The 22,590-nt window shown below is 39.5% G+C and overlaps 1 protein-coding gene across 1 annotated transcript in view; it reads left to right on the forward strand.

Annotated features, from left to right (window-relative positions):
* The window catches only part of LOC109467324 (sodium leak channel non-selective protein-like), a 37,520-nt gene that overhangs the window by 11,985 nt on the left and 2,945 nt on the right, over window positions 1–22,590 (forward strand). The window contains exons 17-48 of the mRNA XM_019765269.1: window positions 18–88; window positions 295–357; window positions 628–748; window positions 1,622–1,695; window positions 2,258–2,365; window positions 2,866–2,932; window positions 3,354–3,445; window positions 4,031–4,153; window positions 4,651–4,692; window positions 4,853–4,973; window positions 5,199–5,249; window positions 5,638–5,718; window positions 5,877–5,936; window positions 6,508–6,615; window positions 7,377–7,481; window positions 8,003–8,112; window positions 8,344–8,464; window positions 8,951–9,049; window positions 9,443–9,536; window positions 10,579–10,685; window positions 10,937–11,011; window positions 11,485–11,604; window positions 12,344–12,412; window positions 13,371–13,519; window positions 14,691–14,784; window positions 15,409–15,538; window positions 16,955–17,070; window positions 17,542–17,589; window positions 17,813–17,922; window positions 18,857–19,007; window positions 20,767–20,964; window positions 22,421–22,487. Of these exons, the coding sequence (XP_019620828.1) occupies window positions 18–88; window positions 295–357; window positions 628–748; window positions 1,622–1,695; window positions 2,258–2,365; window positions 2,866–2,932; window positions 3,354–3,445; window positions 4,031–4,153; window positions 4,651–4,692; window positions 4,853–4,973; window positions 5,199–5,249; window positions 5,638–5,718; window positions 5,877–5,936; window positions 6,508–6,615; window positions 7,377–7,481; window positions 8,003–8,112; window positions 8,344–8,464; window positions 8,951–9,049; window positions 9,443–9,536; window positions 10,579–10,685; window positions 10,937–11,011; window positions 11,485–11,604; window positions 12,344–12,412; window positions 13,371–13,519; window positions 14,691–14,784; window positions 15,409–15,538; window positions 16,955–17,070; window positions 17,542–17,589; window positions 17,813–17,922; window positions 18,857–19,007; window positions 20,767–20,964; window positions 22,421–22,487 (3,145 nt within the window). The remainder of the gene's footprint in view (window positions 1–17; window positions 89–294; window positions 358–627; window positions 749–1,621; window positions 1,696–2,257; window positions 2,366–2,865; window positions 2,933–3,353; window positions 3,446–4,030; window positions 4,154–4,650; window positions 4,693–4,852; window positions 4,974–5,198; window positions 5,250–5,637; window positions 5,719–5,876; window positions 5,937–6,507; window positions 6,616–7,376; window positions 7,482–8,002; window positions 8,113–8,343; window positions 8,465–8,950; window positions 9,050–9,442; window positions 9,537–10,578; window positions 10,686–10,936; window positions 11,012–11,484; window positions 11,605–12,343; window positions 12,413–13,370; window positions 13,520–14,690; window positions 14,785–15,408; window positions 15,539–16,954; window positions 17,071–17,541; window positions 17,590–17,812; window positions 17,923–18,856; window positions 19,008–20,766; window positions 20,965–22,420; window positions 22,488–22,590) is intronic.

A 22,590-nucleotide genomic window follows, 5' to 3' on the forward strand; every position in this document is an offset into this window, starting at 1 on the left:
GATTTATATTTTTTCAGCTGAAGGCAAGAGAAGAGGTAGGGACAAAGCAGAAACTTCCACTCCGGCTTCGAGTCTTTGAGAAGTTCCCGTAAGTTTCTTACAAATCTTCTACTTTAAAGTTCATAGTGACAGATAACTTTCAAGAGCCTGTTCAAGTCAACTATCATTCATTTACGTCAGACAAAGAATTCTTAAAACACTATCTGAAATGTTCTGAGTTTGTTTGTTTGTTTGTTGTAGAATATTCCAAATCAAAATTGAGAACATGGCTGCCACTGTGATTTTGATTTTCAGGAACAAGCCTCACATGATCAAGCCATCCAAGCTGCCAGCAGACTTCCCTCTGCCAAAAATCAGGCAAGAATGTTCTTATGTAGTTTAATATAGTTCCATATACATGTAATGTACATCATTGCATGTCACATTGTAAAATATTGACAGAGATGGTTAGAAATGTTTTTGGACGTTTTTTTTACCAACTCGTTTTGTTCTTACCTTGTAAACTTGTGAAATTTAATTACATTAATTTTGTCTGTCATTTTCTTCAGTGCAAACAAACTACAAAAAAATGAAACAATAAGAAAAAGAAAGAGTTTCTAATAATTGACATGATTCTATTTGTTGCAGGGAGAGTTTTATGAAGCAGTTTATGGAGTGTACTGTGTCTTTGAGAATGTTCCTGAAGAAAAGGTCCACAGCACAGGACACCAAGACTCAGGACAAGAAGGACAAACTGGGACATGGAAAGGTCACAAGAAAAGAATATTCTATTTTGTATTCACTTATTGTAATCTATTTATATTGTACATTTGTATGTAATTGCCATGAAGGTATTATTATGTTTACTGAAGGAAAACATATGGTTTTTGCTCAGTTTCCTCTTCTGCTTTCGTTCACTGACCTCTGACCTGGTCAACCAGACAATCTCTCACCATGGTAACTGGTGTTGGGTTACATCATGTTGCAATTTTATAGTAGGAGGGATTTCTGTCACCATATATATGAATGTGTTTCAGTTTTTTTCAGTTTTATTCAGATCCACAATTAGCCTCATAAGAGGCTATTCTTCCTGTGGTCTACACATTCATATTTACATACATGTATTACAAACGTACAAAAACATTACAAAATTAACAGTACATGGCAAACTTTACACAAATTCACTATTTACAATCCAGTACTTTGCTAGTTGCCTATGTTATTCCACGTGTGTGACATCCTGTACATAAAGCGCTTTTTCTGAGAGTTTGATTTTGGTTTTGGTAGTCTGATTTTGTTTGTGCTGGTTGAACGTGTGCTGTACTTGTGGATCTCAGATTGGAATGTGATTTTGTCGTACAAGGCCTTTGGTTGTTTGGTGAGCATGATACGTTTAAATGTGACAAGGCTTCTCTGTTGGATTCTGTCCCTGACAGTCAGCCATCCTAATGTCTTCAGCATGGTGTCCACATGTGCATCCCGATCACAACCAAGAGCTAGCCTTGCTGCCCTGAGTTTGAGTAAGAATAAACAGAGCAGACCATATGCATATGAAAATTATGCATTTGCTTGGCAAATGTTAGTGTCTAGTTAGTGTACTGTTATAATTGGGTCATAGTATGTTTCCTAATTCCATTCCCAGTTGCTGACATGTCCTGTGCGACCCAGGACTGTAAACATGAGAGAGAAGAATGAAAGGGTCGCTGAGGAAATCAGGTCAGGCCATGTCTGAAAATGTTTCATTCAGAAATGTTTTATCTTGTTAGCAGTTACAACTATTTATTCTTCTTTTTCTTCTTGCAGTATCACTGAAACCAAACTGTAACAAATGCATAGTAGTATTCTGATCTCTTTCTCTATCGGTCAGTCTCAGAAGACTATGAATTTAACTGCACATTTAAAAAAAAATTTATTCCAACATGTAATCACCAGACGTGGTGATGACACACTCAAGTTTCTTCAACTTATATTAATGCCGCCACCATCACAGGGGACAAATACATGACAGGACAATACTCATTTACACCTGAGCTAAGTGAAGAAAGTCGCGTAAAGTGCCTTTCTCAAGGGCACAAGATCGGTGGCATGTCAGGACTCGAACCTGGGACTCTTTATTCCGAGTCACGCACTCTGCCGCTACGCCACACGACCCCGCAGTTACATTTATTAAGTATTCCATAGTCAACATACTTTTCCATACTGCCCCCTCTTTAAAGACATATTGGATGATACTGTACAACTTTAAAGTTTGATTTCATGCTATTGACACTTGTTACAGGGCATGTAATGACATTAAACAGTCGTCAGGCTTGACTGTACCACCAGCCTCCACCAGCCCTAGTCTCCTGGGAATACAGCACCAGATCAGGGCTGACAGGAGGTACATGTAAGCAACCATTTGTTGTTTTCAAAGGACAGACTGTAAGAAATTGTAAGTGGGAATGTATTAAATTTCAGAAAAGGGGTTTTAGAAAAAAATGTTTAAAAAATATCTGTATTCTTGGTCTGGATAAAATTAGCAATCATAATAGTTTTCACAAATCTTATACAGTAAAGTGCTTGGCTTATTGCTTTTCTAGAAAGTCTAAGTTGATTGATTGTTTGTTTGTTTTGTTTATTTGTTTTGTTTGTTGAGTGTTCAGGGCTTACAAATGTATCTTGCTTTTATACAGTAAAGTGCTTGGCTTATCACTCTTCCAGGAAGTCTAAGTGTTTGTTTGTTTTTTGTTTGTTTGTTTTGTTGAGTGCTTGGGGCTTACCTTGCTTTCTACTGATATACAAAGGCCTATTACATTTTTTGTCTGTCTGTCAATTACTATAGTCATCATTTACAACTCTGTTTGACATAACACAAGTACTAGTAATCAATTATCTTTCCTTTCCCAGGTCTCTGCGCCACAATACCAACAAAGACACCAAGAAGACACTGGAGAGAATGAAGGACAATAGCCAGGTATGGCACAATTCTTTTACCAGTAACCAATCTTTCTATTTGTTGCCAAAAAATGACACTTTCCGAAACATTATGGCCAAAACATTGTTTTCAGCACCCAGGACAGGCCCTATTTTTATCTGACTTATAAGAATTCCTTAGTGTTTCTTTCTCTAATGTGCAAATCTTATAGAAACTTCAACCTATCAGGTAAAAAATAGTCACTTAACATCAAAAACACACCCTATTCATATCTGACATGCCTGTTCAACATTTGCGAACAGTGTAAGTTTGTTTCATTTTGTGACCTCCATATTGGGGAGGGGGGCAACTTCATGCACTACTGCAGTCTTTTGAATTTCTAGCAGGAAAAGTTCTTAAAAGTTTTGTTACAAGCTGATAGTAGAATTATGTGATGATGATGATATATTTTTCTCTACAGGACAACCCTCCCACTCTTGGGTACCGTAGAGATGCCAAGGAGATGAACATCAAACTGTTACATCAGAAAAGACAACAGGCTGAGCTTAAAAGGTGAAATGGACCTGGACTAGGAATAAATGAATGAATGAATGGCTCAGTGTGTTGTGGTCCAGTAGCTGTAGTATAGCTGGATGTAGTATTGCTAGTGTTTCTCCCTGCTTTACAACCTTATATCCAATTTAGAAATCATAGCCTTAAGAAATACTTCAGTGTGTTAAAGATGAAGCAATATTTGCTAGTAGTAAGTAGCTGAAGACAGATGGCAGATGCTGTCTTAAAGCTTCTACACTTTTTACTTTTTTAAGTCTTGTGTTAAAATGTTTCCTTGCATTTTTGTTACCTTTTCTTTCAATCCAAAAATTACATTCTTATGTACAATTCATTGTTCTAGCCAGCCTTGAATTTTTATCAGTCATATTCATTTTGTTTTAAGAACATCATATTGATCTCTATCTAACAATCATAGCAAAATTTTGTCAATCATGAGCAGTAAAATTTCATCAAATGGCAAAACAACTGGCTAGTACGCTAGCTTACTTTCAATTGGTAAAAATTATGCATCTCCAAGGGTTTGTAGATTAAGATGTTGTGCCCATTATTAAGAGCATTTTGTATAAAAGTAATCTGTCTTCACAGGAAAGTCCAAGAAGAGGAACTGAGAGAGAATCACCCATACTTCGACACACCTCTGTTCTTCCTGTCAGAAAACTCCAAGTTAAGATTGGTCTGCAAAGCCATTGTGTACGCACGATATTCCAAGTAAGTTCTCATGAACATCTCTACAGCCAGATATAAACCATTTTCACTAAGGATAGATACCCATGTTAAGATTTTTTTTATTCCAACATGTAATCACCAGACATGGTGACGACACACTCAAGTTTCTTCAACTTATATTAATGCCGCCACCAACACAGGGGACAAATACATGACAGGACAATACTCATTTACACCTGAGCTAAGTTAGGAAAGCTGTGTAAAGCGCCTTTCCCAAGGGCACAAGATCGGTGGCATGTCAGGACTCGAACCCGGGACTCTTAGTTCCGAGTCGCGCACTCTGCCGCTACACCACATGACCCCACACATGTTAAGATTTAAGACTGTTTTAAAAATCAACCAGCAAAAACTGTTATCTTCAGCACCAAGGGCAGGTCATATGCATAGCCTGAGTTGAATTTTGTTTAAATACTACATTTGTACTATCAATACTTTTCATGGAGTTTCATAAGGGACTTTGTTTTTTTTTCTTTTTCCAGGACTGTGTCAACCAAAGGTGGTCTGTTGACCAACAGAATACAGTAAGTATCAACCATCACTTCACATAATGGTGAATTTTGAAATTTTTGCAGTGTAGATTGCTAACTATGACAATTTTATCAAAAATGATATTTGATACATATATGAAAACAGCTGCAGCTTACATGATAATTGTGCTAAAATATTTGCATTATTTTCCAGTAAACTGCTGGGCATTGTGCCCTACATAGACTGGGTGATGATCATCATCACTATCTTGTCCTGCGTGTCCATGATGTTTGAGACACCAAAACGTCGCATCTCCAACACCACATCTCTACTGGTGAGAGGACCAGCTTTAATTTCCTTCCTGTACATGTACAATTATACATACTTCGGAACATTTAGTGTCACTTGTAGTGTATGTAGTCCAATGGACTGAGTTCTGAGTTGGACTTTTGGCTTGGTGCTCACTGCTACCAAGTAAAAGGTTAATAATGTACAAGGTGTGAAATACAGTCAACAATTATATCATTAAAGATACTTATTTTTGTTGTTCACATTGCAGGTTGCTGAATACACATTTGTCATTGCCATGAGTGTGGAACTCTCACTGAAGGTATGATAAGTTATTTCACAGTATTCTATACTCAAATAGTTACAATTTCTGCATGGCTATCATTACTTTAAGCCATAGAGATTTGAATAAACAAAACAATTTGTTCAGCACCAAGGACAGGTCCTGTTCACATGTTTTCCTTTCTCTTATACAAAACTCATAGAAACTTGAGTGCAAAAAAATAGTCTGTTCAGCACCAAGGACAGGGCCTGTTCACATTTCTAGACATGTTTTTCTTTCTCTTATACAAAACTCATAGAAACTTGAATGGAAAAAATAGTCTGGTTCAGCACCAAGGACAGATCCTTATTCTATCAACAAATGTGTGGCAGCTACTGGACTAGTATGTATTTAAAACCATCCCAAACCTGCCTTTTTTCCTGCCTAGATCCTGGCTGATGGGATGTTCTTCACTCCAAAGGCCCTGATCAGAGACTTTGGGGGAGTCCTGGACATTTTCATCTACTTGGTACATTGTATTCTTGCTTTTATATGTTCAAACAATCATTTTGTGATGGTACAAGTAACTATTACTGTTTAACAGCTGTCTATCATCAGTAATGCTTCTATAATATGACAGTAAATTTCAAAATTTTCTGACCAAACTGTTTTTGTGTCCCCACACAGGTGAGTTTGATCCTGCTGTGTTGGCTGCCTACAAGTGTTCCACCTCGCTCTGGGGCCCAGGTAGGGTGTCTGTTTCAATAATGTAAACTTTTCAATGTTTAAGCCTCTTTGAACTTTACACAAATTTAAGTGTAAATCTTTCCTTGACACTTTTGTAGTCCTCATTTTGCCACATCAAAACCACACTGCAAATATGTGTTTTTGCACTACAGTTAGATAGTATACTTTTTTATTTTGACTGCAAGCTTCAAAACAATGTAAAACAATTTATGTTTTTTCCTACACCGAAGATATTCTTCCAAAAAAAAAAACTGGCTACTGGCATAGGAAAGGAAATTAGAATATAGAACAGCTGACACATACCGGGCCAACCTGTTTGACCATGATATCCCTGACTTCCAGCCAACCCTCCAATGACAGGACCTCAAACAAAGCCAGCATGGCATTGGCAATGTTGTCAAAGTTAAAGTTCCTGGGATTGGCCCTGCAAGTGTCAAGGTTAAAAAAAATCAAAACCACACTGCAAATATGTGTTTTTGCACTACAGTTAGATAGTATACTTTTTTATTTTGACTGCAAGCTTCAAAACAATGTAAAACAATTTATGTTTTTTCCTTCATGTGTTTCCCAGCTGTTGCTGATATTCCGTTGCCTGCGCCCTGTGAGGATTTTCCGGCTGGTTCCCCACATGAGGCGGGTGGTGATGGAGCTGCTCAAGAGCTGGAAGGAGGTGGCCATGGTATGATCAAAATGATGCAGCTGCAGTGGAGGATTACTAGATTTTACAGTCATTGAGAACTTACAAGATGTAATGCTTTTATGTGAAAGGCATCCAATGCAATTTCAGGGTGTCAAAACCCCTCAAAAATTATTCTGAAGTATATCTGATGTTGACATTTACTGCCATAAATGCCATATCCCAACAAGCTATGTAAAGATTCCCTTTAATTGTTTGGACCACCAATAGACAGCAATGTACGATACAACCAGTCTATGATACAAAACAGTTTTGCATCAGAAATATTGCATTTTTGCATGATACATGTATGTGACTGTCTAGCAGATGTGAATTAAAGGTATCCAGTGCAGTTTTTAGGGCTTGGAATCCGATTTTTCAAATTCAACATTCTAGTCATTTTTCTACATACTGAGTTGAAACAACACTATCCCAATGTATATCGACCCTCATGAAGCAAACATCCCAAAATTCTGACGGAAAATGGTTCCTGCAAGGGCACTGGGATGATTTTTAGGGTCCCACCTAGAAAATAAAGGACTCATCTTGGGGCTTGGTTCTGCAGTTTTAAAAGCCCAAAGTATGAAATACTGACTCAAAATTTTTAATGTGCCAATGTGAAGCAGTATGCATCAATATCACAAAGATTGCCTTATCCAAAATGTGTCCAGTATTGCTGCCCTGAAATCGCATTTGATGCCTTTAACATTATCTAGAAGTACCGAATCCCTGTGTATGAACCTGGATTTTACTGTGTATTGCAGGTGTCCATCCTCCTGCTGGTCCTGATGTTTGTGTTTGCCAGTTTTGGGGTTCAGTTGTTTGCAGGGAAGCTGGCCAGGTGCAACGATCCAACCATCACACTCAAGGTACGTATTCCAGCAAGAAATGTACTGAAGTTTGTTGTTTGTAACCAGTAAACTGCCTTTAGACATAACACACCAGTTTTGTACATGTAAGTATAAACTATGTAAGACCAGCCTGTAAGGTTTGAACCACTCACACCGGGAAGGACCCCTACTCTTTTCAATAAGTGTGGCGGGATCTTTAAACTGAGTGTGTGTGTGTCTCTCCAAACACGGGACCTCCCATTAACATCCTATCCAAGGGCCATCCCAAACCGAAGCTATTTAAGTACAGATTTCCACCCGAGTGAAGTGAAGAAAGTTGTGTTAAGTGTGTTTCCCAAGACACAAGATCCCACAAAATCATTTTATTATCTGGGGGGCTGTAATCTTGTCTTGATAATGCTTTGTGTCCACTGCCATAAGTGCTCTGTAGCAGGCATAATTTTATTTAAACCAAACAAGACTTTGTTGTTAAAATGCTATTCTCCAAGTCTTGCATTAGTAGCAAAATCATCATTCTTTAGCCATGTTGTTGCCTCTAGGAAAAATGTGTGGGAGCATTCTGGAGAGGGATGCATGTAACGAAGCTGCCCATTGGTCAGTCTGACAACAGTCATGACCTGGCTCCAAAAATGTTGGTGCCAAGAGTTTGGTAAGCTACATGTTTCATGCTTTTTTAATAATGATATATAGTATGCATGCATTGGCATGGTTTACATTTTAGAAAATCCTTACTAGTTGATTTTTGGTATCATAATTATATCTTTTATATGATGTATAAATTTCTAACTTGAGATATTTTTAGGCATAATAATTATTGTACAGTAACTGTAATAGATAATTTCTACAGGTGGTATTTGTCTTGAACCTTTACCACTTGCAGGGCCAATCCCAGGAACTTTAACTTTGACAACATTGCCAACGCCATGCTGGCTTTGTTTGAGGTCCTGTCATTGGAGGGTTGGCTGGAAGTCAGGGATATCATGGTCAAACAGGTTGGCCCGGTATGTGTCAGCTGTTCTATATTCTAATTTCCTTTCCTATGCCAGTAGCCAGTTTTTTTTGGGAAGAATATCTTTGGTGTAAAGTAACAGTTACATTTTGTGATAAAACTAACACTTTGTTTCTGAAGAGTTTGATTCTAAAGCTGCTACGTATGTTCGAATACTGTAAATCACTGTATGTTTGAGGTCTGAGAAAAATAGAGGACTGGTGTTCGCAGAATAAATGTTAGCGGTGGCGGCAGGTGCAGAAAAAGAAAGTCACCGGATTATCTTTTCACAGTAATGATAATTTTGCGGTAGAGAAGTGAACATGAAAACCACAAATATGAATTTCAAAGTACTACAAAAAATGTGACTTACAGTAAAACTTGCATGTTGGTTGCCCTAAATTCTTAATATGACTCATAATCATTGTATGTATTTAATAGCCTTTAAACTAAAGTATTTTCCAACTTTATCTTGTTGTTCATGTTTCTGTTGTTCCAGTACCATGGTATCTACATCCATGTGTTTGTGTTCCTGGGCTGTATGATTGGTCTCACACTATTTGTGGGAGTCGTCATCGCAAACTTCTATGAGAACAAGGTGGGCTTACAACATTATAAGTGGTTAACAATTTCTAGTGTTTCTTTTAGACCCTTAAGCATAGCTAATAATTAAAATCAAGTCGAGCACAGCGCATCGTATTCTCCTCAATGTACATTGAAGTCCTAGTTTGAAGTATGCATCACATAGCATACACAAAGAGCTTCCACATAATGACTGAACTCACAAAACAGAGGCAAATGGCAGGCAATGGCAAATGATTCAATGCCATCAAGCCTCAGCATTGGTGTGCAACCACCACGTCTCAGAGGATGGGGAACAACTGATGCTAAACTGGATAGTAAGTGAGTAAGCTATAGATTCATGTTCTGAGGCATACAGACAAAGTGAGGGTGGGTATTGTGTTAAATAATATTTATGCATTATTTGTAGGGTTCTGCTCTGCTGACTGTGGAACAGAGACGATGGGTGGACCTGAAGAAGCGTCTGAAGATCGCTCAGCCCCTGCATCTTCCTCCAAGGCCAGGTACCCATCATTTATGTACTTCTGTCTACTAGGTACATGTAGCCTATATTACATAATATATCACTTTTGGGCTGATTGGGCCTCCTTCCCAAGAGCTTGTAGCCATGCACCTCTAACTTGAGAGAACCATGCCCACTTCTTGAACTACCAATAGGAGCTCAGGATTCTTCATCACTACTAAAATCAGTCCAATAGGAGCTCAGGATTCTTCATCACTACTAAAATCAGTCCAATAGGAGCTCAGGATTCTTCATCACTACTAAAATCAGTCCAATAGGAGCTCAGGATTCTTCATCACTACTAAAATCAGTCCAAGAGGAGCTCAGGATTCTTCATCACTACTAAAATCAGTCCAATAGGAGCTCAGGATTCTTCATCACTACGAAAATCAGTCCAATAGGAGCTCAGGATTCTTCATCACTATGAAAATCAGTCCAATAGGAGCTTAGGATTCTTCATCACTACTAAAATCAGTCCAATAGGAGCTCAGGATTCTTCATCACTACTAAAATCAGTCCAATAGGAGCTCAGGATTCTTCATCACTACTAAAATCAGTCCAATAGGAGCTAATAGGATTCTTCATCACTACTAAAATCAGTCCAATAGGAGCTCAGGATTCTTCATCACTACTAAAATCAGTCCAATAGGAGTGCAGGATTCTTCATCACTACTAAAATCAGTCCAATAGGAGTGCAGGATTCTTCATCACTACTAAAATCAGTCCAATAGGAGCTCAGGATTCTTCATCACTACTAAAATCAATCCAATAGGACCTCAGGATTCTTCATCACTACTAAAATCAGTCCAATAGGACCTCAGGATTCTTCATCACTACTAAAATCAGTCCAATAGGAGCTCAGGATTCTTCATCACTACTAAAATCAGTCCAATAGGAGCTCAGGATTCTCTGCCACCAGGAAACCAGGATTAAGAAAGACCTGACCAGTGGAAGGCTGCTAGAAATGTGATGTAGTGACTGTCACACCATTGAATGGGAGACTTGGCAACGTGCTAAACATGGTCTCCTTTCTCTGGTTGCAGATGGTAACGGACTGCGTGGGAAACTGTTTGACATTACCCAGCATGCCGTGTTTAAGAGGTTTATCGCCCTGCTGGTGTTGGCCAATTGCAGCCTTCTGTCTGTCAAGGTACATTTGAGATTTAGATTTTGTAAAACAAATACATTTTTGCAGTCTCTAGTCATCTCAATCCAATTTATAACATTTTTTAAAAATATTTTATTTGGTAGAATAAAAATATCTTTTTTGTTATTCTTCTTTGGTGAGTCATGAAACACGTTTGGTGCTGTCATATGTTTACCTTCCTTTACACTATCAGTGTACTTTATCACTATCACATAATCAGCCAGAGTTTCTGTAACCTGCTACTATTTCCCCAGTGGCGTGTGAATGCAGACAGCACCATTCCGCTGGCCACCACCTCTGTAGTCTTCACTACACTCTTCCTACTAGAGGTGAGTAGAACCTCTGGCAAAATGAAAGAAACACTGGACCAGACTGGTTCATTTTATGCTCAATCACATAACATCATGTTGGCCATTCAGAACCCGAGGATCATTCTTACCTTTTCTAAGTTGTTCCGTTGTAAGTGAAAGTGATCTCAAACCAGTTTAGCTCACTGAAGAGCTAATCTTTCACTGGTCGTGACAGAGAAGACAGACGCTATGTACAGTATTTACAGGTTCATTGTACCCTAACTCCTTTTGACAAGCACAATGAACAGTGGACCATAGCTTAACGTCCCGTCCTAAGAACTGCGATCCTAAACAGTAGCATGCATGTCGGATGAGCGACAACAGCCGGGATTCGAACTCCCAACCTCTTAGTCCAGAGGCAGGATCGCTAACCACTGGACTGCGCATGCTACTCGTTCTAAGTGTAAGTTGATTCTGCTGTCATTGTCTTTTGTTCATCTTCTATTCCCCAGGTGTTGATGAAGACCATAGCCATGGGTCTGCCTGGGTACTGGCAGAGTCGCAGGAACCGTTATGACATGTTTGTCACCACGCTGGGCGTCGTCTGGATGGCCATGCACTTCTCTCTACAGGTAAAGAAACATCTTATTAAAGCCTTAAACGCATTATACAGGCGAATTTTAACAAAGTCGCTATTTCTTTTGGAAATGGTCGGAAATAATTTTCTTGCATTCCTAACGTCCCTCTGAGGTGTTAGAAGTGCAAGAAAAATACTCCCGACCTTTTAAAAAAAAATCCGCACATTACACGTATAATGTAATTTTGGACGTTTTTTTCCGTTCAAACCTATTATTTACACCATGAAACGCGTTATACAGGCGAATTTTAACAAAGTCGCTATTTCTTTTGGAAGTGGTCGGAAATAATTTTCTTGCATTCCTTAAAAGTAAGTAGTTGAAGGTTGGAAATCCAGGTAGAACATTTGATAATAGAAGCTGAATTAGACAATGTGTAATTCTCAGTCACTACAAGATAGTAGATGCAATCTCAAAACGTATGTCTCCTGATAATTTATCCAGTTCCCTAATTTAGTTTGTATCATAATTTAAATTTGTCATGTTTTCCTACATGAAAATGTGCTGTTAAATATGGTTGACAGAATAGAAAACCCCCTAAATGGTAAAATAGGCTCATTAACTGAAGGACATTCACTACAGAAAGTATTTTATTTGTATTGGTATCCTCTATTGTTAAACAATAGAAGATACCGATTTCAGCACCAAGGACAGACCAACTCCAAAACTCCAAACACAACATACTACTAGTAACTACTGTTAGTACAGTGATTATTGTCATTTTCCTGCCCTACAGGATGAGTACAGTAACACTATGGGAGCTGTGGTCATCATGCTGAGATTTTTCTCCATCACTGGCAAACATGTGAGTATAACTTACAGCAATGTTTTTACTTAATTCATTGTAACACAAGCTAGTTCATCCAATTCAAGCTTTACACTCTATGATAATAATTTGTTTTAATAGCTCCTAACCTTTAGTCATATTTTGATATTTTACTTTTTTTATATGTTCATGATGAATACAGAGTACTTTTGTAAAGAGCTCCTAAATTTTTGCGGCATCTTATTATCACTAAGCATGATTTTTAAGGAGTACTTATCTTAGTTTATCTGTCCACTTCTCCCTACTGGGATGTCTTATAAGGTACATCTCTAAAATAATTTTTGAAGGGAATGCATACACATGCATATCTATAGTTTTAGCTTAACTCCACGCTGGCCAAGTTTAACCTTACCGGCCGGGGATGTGCCTGTGGTGCAACCTCGGAGACAGTTACACATTTCCTCCTGCACTGCCCACTGCACGCAGCGGCACGACAAGACCTTGCCACTGCTGTGTACCGCCTCGTGAGACGGCCCCTCTCCACCAGCGTTCTACTCAACGGGTCCCCGGGCAATGACATCACATTAAACGAAAGCCTCTCACACTCCTTCCACACTTACATCACTTCAACAAACCGTTTCTAGGCACTTCCAGCTGTTCCTTTCTAACCTTGTTATTTAGTATCCTTTTTTTTCTCATATAAGGTAGTCTGACTGTGACTTATTTTATCGACCTCTGACCTCCAAATGTGTTATTTTAGATGTGTACATATATTTACTCGGCTAATTGGAATGATATAGGTTCTTATGATCATTTTTTTTTTGTAATTTCACACTGTTGATATTATGCGTCCTATATGTTTTGTCCTTATGTGTTGACTCTCTAACATCAGCTTTGCTGCCTTGAGAGTCAGTGTAATGTCTTGTTGCATTTTCAATAAATAAATAAATAAATAAATAGTTTTAGCTTAATGCACAGTTTGTTTCCACCTCCACAGGCTACCCTAAAGATGCTACTCCTGACTGTAGTTGTCAGCATGTTGAAGAGTTTCTTCATCATAGCTGGGATGTTCCTGTTGATGCTGTCCTACTCCCTGGCAGGGGTGGTGCTGTTCGGCAGTGTCAAGTACGGAGAGAACTTAAGCAGGTAGTCAGTCTTCTGTGGGTGTCAGAGACTGTCTGTCCTCTGTCTGTCATTGAAGTAAGTTGTGCTGTCAATGTTAAAATATTTATCATTGTTTTATGGAGAGAACTCAAGCAGGCACCCTTCCATGGGTGTATAACACTGTCTGCTGTCTAGTAGAAAGTCACTGATTCAGAACTAAGTTGTGCTGTCAAATGATCAACATTAGCAGCTAGTGTTTGTGTACATCTACAAAGGCTATTTTTTAGGTTTCTCATAGTCTGTGTTCTGTGTTTTCCACAACTGTGAAACCGTTTTTAGGTGTAACACACATGGTCCAGTTTTGTATGTATATTACGTATTAAGTAGACAGTGCTGGACTTCTTAACTATCAAATTTCATTTATTTCATTTATTTCGAAACCTTTTAGCCCCGAAGGGCTAATCTTCCAAGGCTCAAACAATTAAAATTACATAATTACAATATAGTAGAAACATTTAAAAATACATACATACATACATGTACACCACATCAACAATAAATACACATAGATATTAACAATTTAAAAGTAGCGAGCAAGGGTCAAGGATCAGGTGACACTACTACTGTTTGAAATGGCTTTCTTAAAACTGATAACATCGCACAGTGTCTTAACGTCAGATGGTAGATCGTTCCAGAGCACGACTGCACGATACAGGAATGAGCATTTTCTGCTATTGGACTTAGGTATTGGTAATCTAAAGTTATGTGCGGAAGATCTGGTATTATGACTGTGAGATGCATGAACGGGCAAAAGGGAGTTGTAAATATTTTGTGGTTTGTGACTCGTGAGGATCTTAAAGAACATGACCAAAGTGCTTTTCAAGAATCTCTCTCTCACAGTCGGCCAACCAAGATCTAGATGCATCTGCCTGGTAGGAGTATCAGGAGTACATTTCAGTAACAGTCTACATGCCCTATTCTGCACTACTTGCAGTTTGCGCATGTTGGAGTCTGACATGTTGGCTAAGACTGGTGCGCAGTACTGCACAACTGACAGAACCAGTGCACAAACAACAACCTTGCAAACTGCAAAAGGCATCGCCCACATATGCCTTCTCAATAGGGCAATGTTTCTTGATTGTCTTTATATTTTATTTGCTTGAGTTTGAAATTGTTTTTCGTAAGTACTGAGGACATGTTTTTGCTCCTGTAGACATGCTAACTTCTCCACTGCACCTAAGGCCCTGTCTGTGCTGTTCCGTATGATCACTGGGGAGGACTGGAACAAAATCATGCATGACTGTATGGTAAGAACCAAAAACACACACATATGAATGCATGCATGCATGCACACACACACAAAGTACACACTCTCATACGCACGCACACACTCCATGCTTCAAACAAACTGTATATTCTGTATCTGTACACTATAGCCAGTATAACCACCCTTTGGTGTAACACACCAGCTTCTGTATCTCCATAGTATCAGTGAGTGTATAGCCGGTATATATAACCACCCTTTGGTGTAACACACCAGCTTCGCAGGCACATGGCACGGCGGCAGCTGGCTACATTACACTGAATGATTTGCACACACACATATCCACTCACTACCTATTTGGAAATATTTACAGAGAAATGCTATTAAAAAAAATTTAACATTGAATAATGTCACAGTGATAGTTTAACAGTTTGAGACTAACATTAAACTTTGTGAGTTATTGTAGTACTACACACTCACTCACACTCACTGTCCGGTTTATCGTCTGTTCCCCGTCTTCCGAGGGTTAGACGTGCTTGCACTGTACAACTGAGGCTTGATGGCAGCACTTGTCTCTGTCCTGTGGGTTGATATTTGATACTTTGGTTAAATCCTCTTAACAGTCTTTTAAATGCTTTTAATTATTTAATTTGTTCTTTCTTCCCAGATCAGTCCTCCTATCTGCACAGTAGGCAGGAACTACTGGGAGACAGACTGTGGAAACTCCACAGCTGCACTTCTCTTCTTCTGTTCCTTCTACATCATCATAGCCTACATCATGCTCAACCTGCTAGTCGGTAAAGGCCATAAAAATGTTCAAATTCATAATCAGTTACTCTAGACTTAATGTAATTATACATATGTCAATGTGCTGACATATTGTCATTAAATGTCAATTGTTTTTAAGTACCAGATTGAAATTTGAATTTTTATGATAAAGAAACTTGAAGTAGATGAAAAATGCTGTACGTCTATACAATTTTAGAATCAACAAACTTTACGTTCTGTTTTGGTTAGGAAAATGATGATGGAACTTATGGTAAATACATGATTATGCATACAGTTATATATTGTTACTCCGTGAAGGAGGTCAGGACCTCCGGACGGAGTGTTGTAATCGGCTGATTTTTCATGTTCGCAGTCAAAACACTGGGTTCTCTTTGTGTAATCGGCACGCAATTTTATACGCTGTCTGCGGGCATGCCCGTGTTGATGCACGAATGTGTATTTTTGCCGTTGCTGCTTTCGCGGTCAATGTAATATCGCAGACGCACCCCTACAATTACGAGGCGAATTGGAATGGTCCAGAAAAACGCGTTGTTTGGAATAGCAGTGGGGTTCAAAAAAGTTCATGCAGATACGGGGTGGTTTTTATAAGTGGTTCCAGATGTTTTTGCCCATGGTTAAGAGATGCCAAGTTTTTTGGAAGATGTTCGCAGCCAAAACGCATTCTTCCGTACGTCGCATTTCTGTGTAATTTCGCATGTGGTGTTGCATTATGTCCGGGATGATGCACGTCTTTTTATTTTTACCGTAGCTGTTTTGATATTGGAGTAAATGCTTATTTTCGAAACATCCCCATTTCTTTGAAATGGTTTCGTCCGTTTATGCAACTGTTACTGCGCTAATGACGACCAGTCGCGCTGTCCTGATACACCGCGAATGTGCGAGTGTTCCCTGTAGACAGTCCCGGGAGTCATTTTTTTGCACATTCCAGGAGCCAAACCAAAATACGTTCATGAACCGAGTCCAAAAAACCGAAACGTGAAAATCGGATGATCGGACCTGATGTACATTTCTCTTTCTATAGATTGTACACACAATACACACATCTTTAGATAATCTGGCCATGGCAGGTTAAAAAAAAAGTAACCCTGAATCATACTAGATTAGCGTAAATGCATGTTAATGCGTTCAAAACAAGAAAAAAATTGTTTCCGGGTATTAATCTCTTGAATCACGGCGCTGAATATTGACGCAAAAATATTTCGGGCATCGCGCGCCCTTCCCGCGTCACGTGTAGGCATCTCGCATCTCTGATTGGTTGTTGCGTCTTAAGATGACTGAGCCGACGCGCGTTTAAACAATTTTTCTTTGTTCGATTTATCACACTTCACAGAGAATTGTCGCCAATGGCTACTTCTTTTTGTTGCAATATATAATACTTCACGGAGAATTGTCGCCTATGGCTTCTTGTTGGGATTATTTTTTAGCTATTATCCTGGAGAACTTTTCCCTGTTCTACTCTGGAGAGGAGGATGCTTTGATCAGTTACAGCGACCTGCACAACTTCCAAGTCACCTGGAGTATGGTGGACATCAACAGACGGGTACGTCTCCTGTCTTGCAATAATTTCAATAGCCATGCCTTCAAGTACCAGAGTTATCAACCAAGGATTGACTGAGGTGTTTGACAATTTATTTTGAACGCAGAGTGGAACTCGCTGTCACCAAGTACAGTATAAATAGAGTATATAGATTGTAAAAAAAAAAGCTTTAAACAATGTCTAGAGTTAGATGTTCAAGGGTTAGGTGTAACAAGTCGTTCGGTGTAATGAGTGCCACTGCGCCATGTGCCCGCGGAGCTGGTGTGATATGCCAAAGGGCGGTTATACCAGCTATACTGATACAGACACAGAATTGTAGTTTGTAGTCTTTCTTGTTGATCTGGGACTACTGTTGAAACAAGGCTATTAAACTGTCACTCTTGCTTCAAGTTTCTTATGATAAGAATAGGATGAAAACCTTTTGATATGACTGATTGCGAAGAAGCTTTAAAGTGTATTGTTCTGTTTCCACAGGGCATCCTCCCAGTGCGCAAGGTCAAGTTTGTTCTACGATTGCTCAGGGTAAGGATTTGGGTTCAGACCATTTATTGGGTACAAGACTACTGGTACTTTGTGTCCAAACGTTGGCAGTTGCCATGCTAGGATAGGACTAAGTCACTTGAGACACCAGACACTTAGTAACCCATGGCCACCAGAGTGCTGAATATCATTTTTCGAGATGGAAGAATGCCTACTGGTACTAAAAATAACTATTGTGTATATTTCGTATCATTTCATCCCATAGGGTCGTCAGGAGGTTGACCTTGAGAAAGACAAGCTACTGTTCAAACACATGATCCATGAACTGGAGCGGCTTCACAACGGGGAGGACGTCACCTTTCACGAGGTTCTCATGTAGGGGTCTTCTTTACTTTTACATCTTTACAGGACTAGAACATTTTATCAGTAATGATTGTACCTGTATGCTCAATGATTGCGCATTAAGAGTTCACTGCCATCCTGCTTAACACATCAGCTTATACAAATGAAATACTACACAATTGGATTTCTGTTATACCTGAACGCTTCCAAGACAAAGTTCATGCAGCCACCTAAACCCAACTACTGACAGTTTACTTTTCGCCACTGAAATCGAATGTGTTGCGGATTTCAAATACCTAGGAGGGTACTCTGATAGTGGTCATAACATGGATGTGCTCTTCACTCATTACATAAGATTTGGAAAGCGCCCATTAGAAAACAAACTAAGATCAAAGTGTTTAAGGCATGTATTGAAACAATTCTTTTGTATGGGTCAGAATCATGGGTCATGAATATGTCACATTCTAGAAAACTAAACGGGACATACACGAAGATGTTGTGAGTGGTTTTTAGTACACCATGGTGGAAACACACTACTAATGAACAGTTATATGGTTCGTTACCAAATGTAACTACAGTAGTTAAATGTCAACGACTAAGCTTGGCCGGTCATGTTGTACGTAGTGAAGAACCAGCCAGTAGGCCTCTACTCTGGAACCCTGACACAAAAAGAAGAGTTGGACGGCCAAACGTAACAAACGAAATACCCCCAAATCGTAGCTATACAGGGTGATATATAGATGGTACTGTATGTGCCGCGCGACATATGTTGCACACAGCAGGACAAGGGTTAAGAAACTTATAGAAACTGAAACAGGCTTACAGGGCCTGGAACTAATCTCTGCAATGAAGGACAGAAAGTTCTGGAGATCTAACTTTGTATGCTCCACCTCTTCGGAGGATGATTGATGATGATGATGAGATGAAACATTGTAGTGAAAAGTTTGTGTACTGTGTCTGTTGTCAGCATGCTAGCCTACCGGTCGGTGGACATCTCCAAGTGTCTGCAGCTGGAGGAGCTCCTGGCCAGAGAGGAGCTGGAGTATGTGATAGAGGAGGAGGTGGCCAAACAGACCATCCGCAGCTGGCTGGACAAGTGTCTCAAGAGGTCCAGAATGGTAACCGAACAAAACTCACACACATGTCTAGTCCTATCTCATTCTGTTAAGCTACGGTCACAACCCGCCGTACGTGCTTCTGCGTTCTGTCTACGTGCAAAAACATGGGCAAACGTAGGGCATCCGTGCGTGGTGAGTACCACCTCCGTACGGAATCCTACGGATTTAGGAGCACACAGACACGCCGTAGAACTTTAAGTGCATGTAAAACTTTTTCTACGTGCGGTCTGCGGATTCACCACCCGTGCGTGCGAGTACGGGCGACGCGCGTGCCCGTACATACCGTGCGGAAGAAGCACGTGTGAGTATGGCCTCCTTACAGTAAAGTTGCAATCGCACAGAGATCTACGTTGTAAGCACGTACAAGTTGACTCATTCACTTACCACTTGCGCAACAAATGATGCACGCAACCGCTTACGGCCAGACTTGGCATGCAGATCACACTCTTACACCTTGCGCAACCGTGCGAGTGACGTGTGTCGACGCCACTCCTTTCCCACGCTTTCAGAAAAAACGTAGCAGACGTAGCCTCACAAAAAACGTACGGACAAAAAGCACGTACGGTGGGTTGTGACCAAGGCTTCACACACATGTCTAGTCCTATCTCATTCTGTTAGTGATTTTGTTCTGCATGTAACATCTACTCTCATAAATACAGCAAGGTTCAAAATCCTTTCTTTCTCAGGTTTCCCTTTCATCTGAGCAGGATATATCTGTCCATTCAAGTTTCTATATATGAGTTTTGAATAAGACAGAAAAACTAGAAATTAGTAATAAGTCCTGTCCTTGGTGCTGAACAGATTATTTTTGCACATAAATTACCTTTTTTTCCACCATAGTACTAGCAATCTCAAGCTAAAGGTCTTGAAATGATGTCTTCTGGAATATGCTTTTGGTGTTGCTTTTTGTGCATGCAGCAGTCATAGTTTGTTATCATTTTTTGGGAACAAATCCTGACTGTTTTTTCTTATTCTCAGGCCTGGGAAGATCAGACACACACAGTGTCTAGTCCTATCTCATTCTGTGAATTCGTTTAAGCCTTTTTGAGTTATCATGGACGGACGGACAGACAGATACACACACACCCACACACTCACACACACGCACACACACAAACCTAGCAACTTTCATTTATCGAGCGTGGGGGAAAAGAAGAAAATACCTGTATTCATAACACATCAACAGTTGTCACTTTTTGTTACTTCTGCATGTTTGTTTTCTCTTATTATGTTTGATTTACCTTATGTTCTTGTATTTATTTTGTAAACTCTTGGTTCATTATGTACAGATTTGTTTATTTGTATTTACGATCTGCTATGAGTTCACTTATTTGTTCACCATTATTGTATATAGCCTACCTTTATTTGCGTTCATATTTTGTTTGGATTCTGTTATCTGTTCCTTTGATCGTCTTTTGTTTATGTATAATTTATTGAATCGGTGTCGTATAAGCCCACACAGGCTGGGCGCGGGATAGCGCACGACACGGAAATAAAGTATCATTCATTCATTCATTCATTCATTCATTCATTCATTCATTCATTCAGTCATTCATTGTAATGAATGAATCCACAGCATGTCTTTCCACCCCACAGAAAGCCCAGCACCAGTCCAACATGATCACCATGCTGAGAGCCAACCAATGGGAGGACATGAATATTCATGTGACATATCTCATTTCTGGACTAGGTTGAAAGGGCTACTCAGTTGTGTTATGATGAAATGAATGAATGAACAGTGTGCCTTTTCCCCCCACAGAAAGCCCAGCACCAGTCCAACATGATCACCATGCTGAGAGCCAACCAATGGGAGGACATGAAGGCCCTGCTCAGCCCCACCTCCCCCATCCCTGTCGACCAGCAGATCTCCCGCGCCGCTTCCGACGAGATGTCGCCGCGCGAGATGGACATCCTGGCACGGAAGGCGTCCGGGGGAAGTCCGCTCATGTTTCATGAGGTATGATAACATCTGAGTATGGTATTTCTGTCAATTCAAGTTTCTATGATTTTTGTATAGGAGATAAGGCCACATCAATTTAATTTCTTGGTTAACGGATTTTTCTAGAAAAATAATGGAGGGAGCTGGCAAAAAAAAATAAAAACAAGAGTTCCGAGATCTCATACCTCCATGAAATATGGGCTTGATATGTAAATGTAAATTTCCTCTTTAATTATGCAAATTACCTCCGCATTAACATGATATATGCATCGTGATGTATGTTAACTTTTGATTAACTTACAGATGTCCAAAGTATAACATTCCCATTATTCACCATTAAGAAATCATAGAATGTTTGCATAAATTATGCAAATTAGGTCATAATTTGCATAATTAGTATCTGTTGATGTTCTGCCTGCCATAGGTTACATACATTACATGTATGAAAGTAGTATAATGTAAAACACTGTAATCATAGAATTTCCTCATTAATTATGCAAATAAAGTCCTCATTTGCATAATTTGCATTTAATCATGTACATCTCTTTCTTAGCTACCTACACACCAAAAATTATGAAAATATGTTGTTCCTATCTGGACTTATTGGCTTTTAAACATTTCGCCAGAAAGTGCCCTGCAGTTCCAAAACAAGCTGCTAGGGGGACCAAACCCACACCACTTATTCCTGACAACAAAAGCTATCTGTCACCAAAAATTCAAGACCATAGCATGTTCAGGTCCAAAGATACAAAAACCGGAAGTTCTGCTGCAGTACCAAGGTCATCCACCAGGAGGCCCATATTTGACCTTGACCTTTGTCTTCCTAAGACTTATCAGCATACCAAATATCATCACAATCCATAAAGGCGTTATGAAGTTATGCTGACTACAAAGTTGCGGAAACACACACAGACACACAGACACACACACACACAGACACACAGACACACAGACAGACGCCGCCAAAAACAATACCTCCATTTTTCATGGAGGTAACAATGAATTTTGAACTTTTAATGATACCATTGCACTGGAAGATGGAATAACTGTAACAGCTAGGAAGAAAAGGACTGTTTTCAACTGTTCAGGGCAAAATATGAGCATTTTGCAGTTGATTCTGAATTTTTATTTTTATTTGCAAAACAGAAAAAAATGAAGCGGGCAAATCCGTTAACCAAGAAATTAAATTGGTGTGGCCTAAAGAGACACCAGATATGGGGCCTGTCCTTGGTGCTGAATAGTCTATTTTGTGATATGATAGTATACGTAGCAGAAAATACCTGCAATATTTCAAACTGAGACTAGTATCATCTATTGCCGTTTCAAGCATAGGAGGCAATCACAAACATAAGTTCTCAGACATTGAATTGGTGTCTTTTGAGTATGCTTTTTTTTATAGTTTTATGTTGCAGCCAGAATAATGATTTTCATTCTGATAACCATGCAAATGCTGACTGATTTTTCTTGTTCTCAGGCCTGGGAAGACCACCAGGAGGGGGATAAGCAAAGATGTGTGTCCCAGGGCAGACGACTCACTCCAGGTACTATTATAATAACTAGTACCAATAGTTTTTGGCAACGTCTCAGGGAGGAGCCTAATGGTACAGTATTGTGTGCAGTTCGCAAGAATTCTAGGAATTGTAC

Source organism: Branchiostoma belcheri, unplaced genomic scaffold, assembly GCF_001625305.1.
Source record: "Branchiostoma belcheri isolate BF01 breed outbred unplaced genomic scaffold, Haploidv18h27 scaffold18, whole genome shotgun sequence".
NCBI classification, from domain to species: Eukaryota; Metazoa; Chordata; class Leptocardii; order Amphioxiformes; family Branchiostomatidae; genus Branchiostoma; species Branchiostoma belcheri.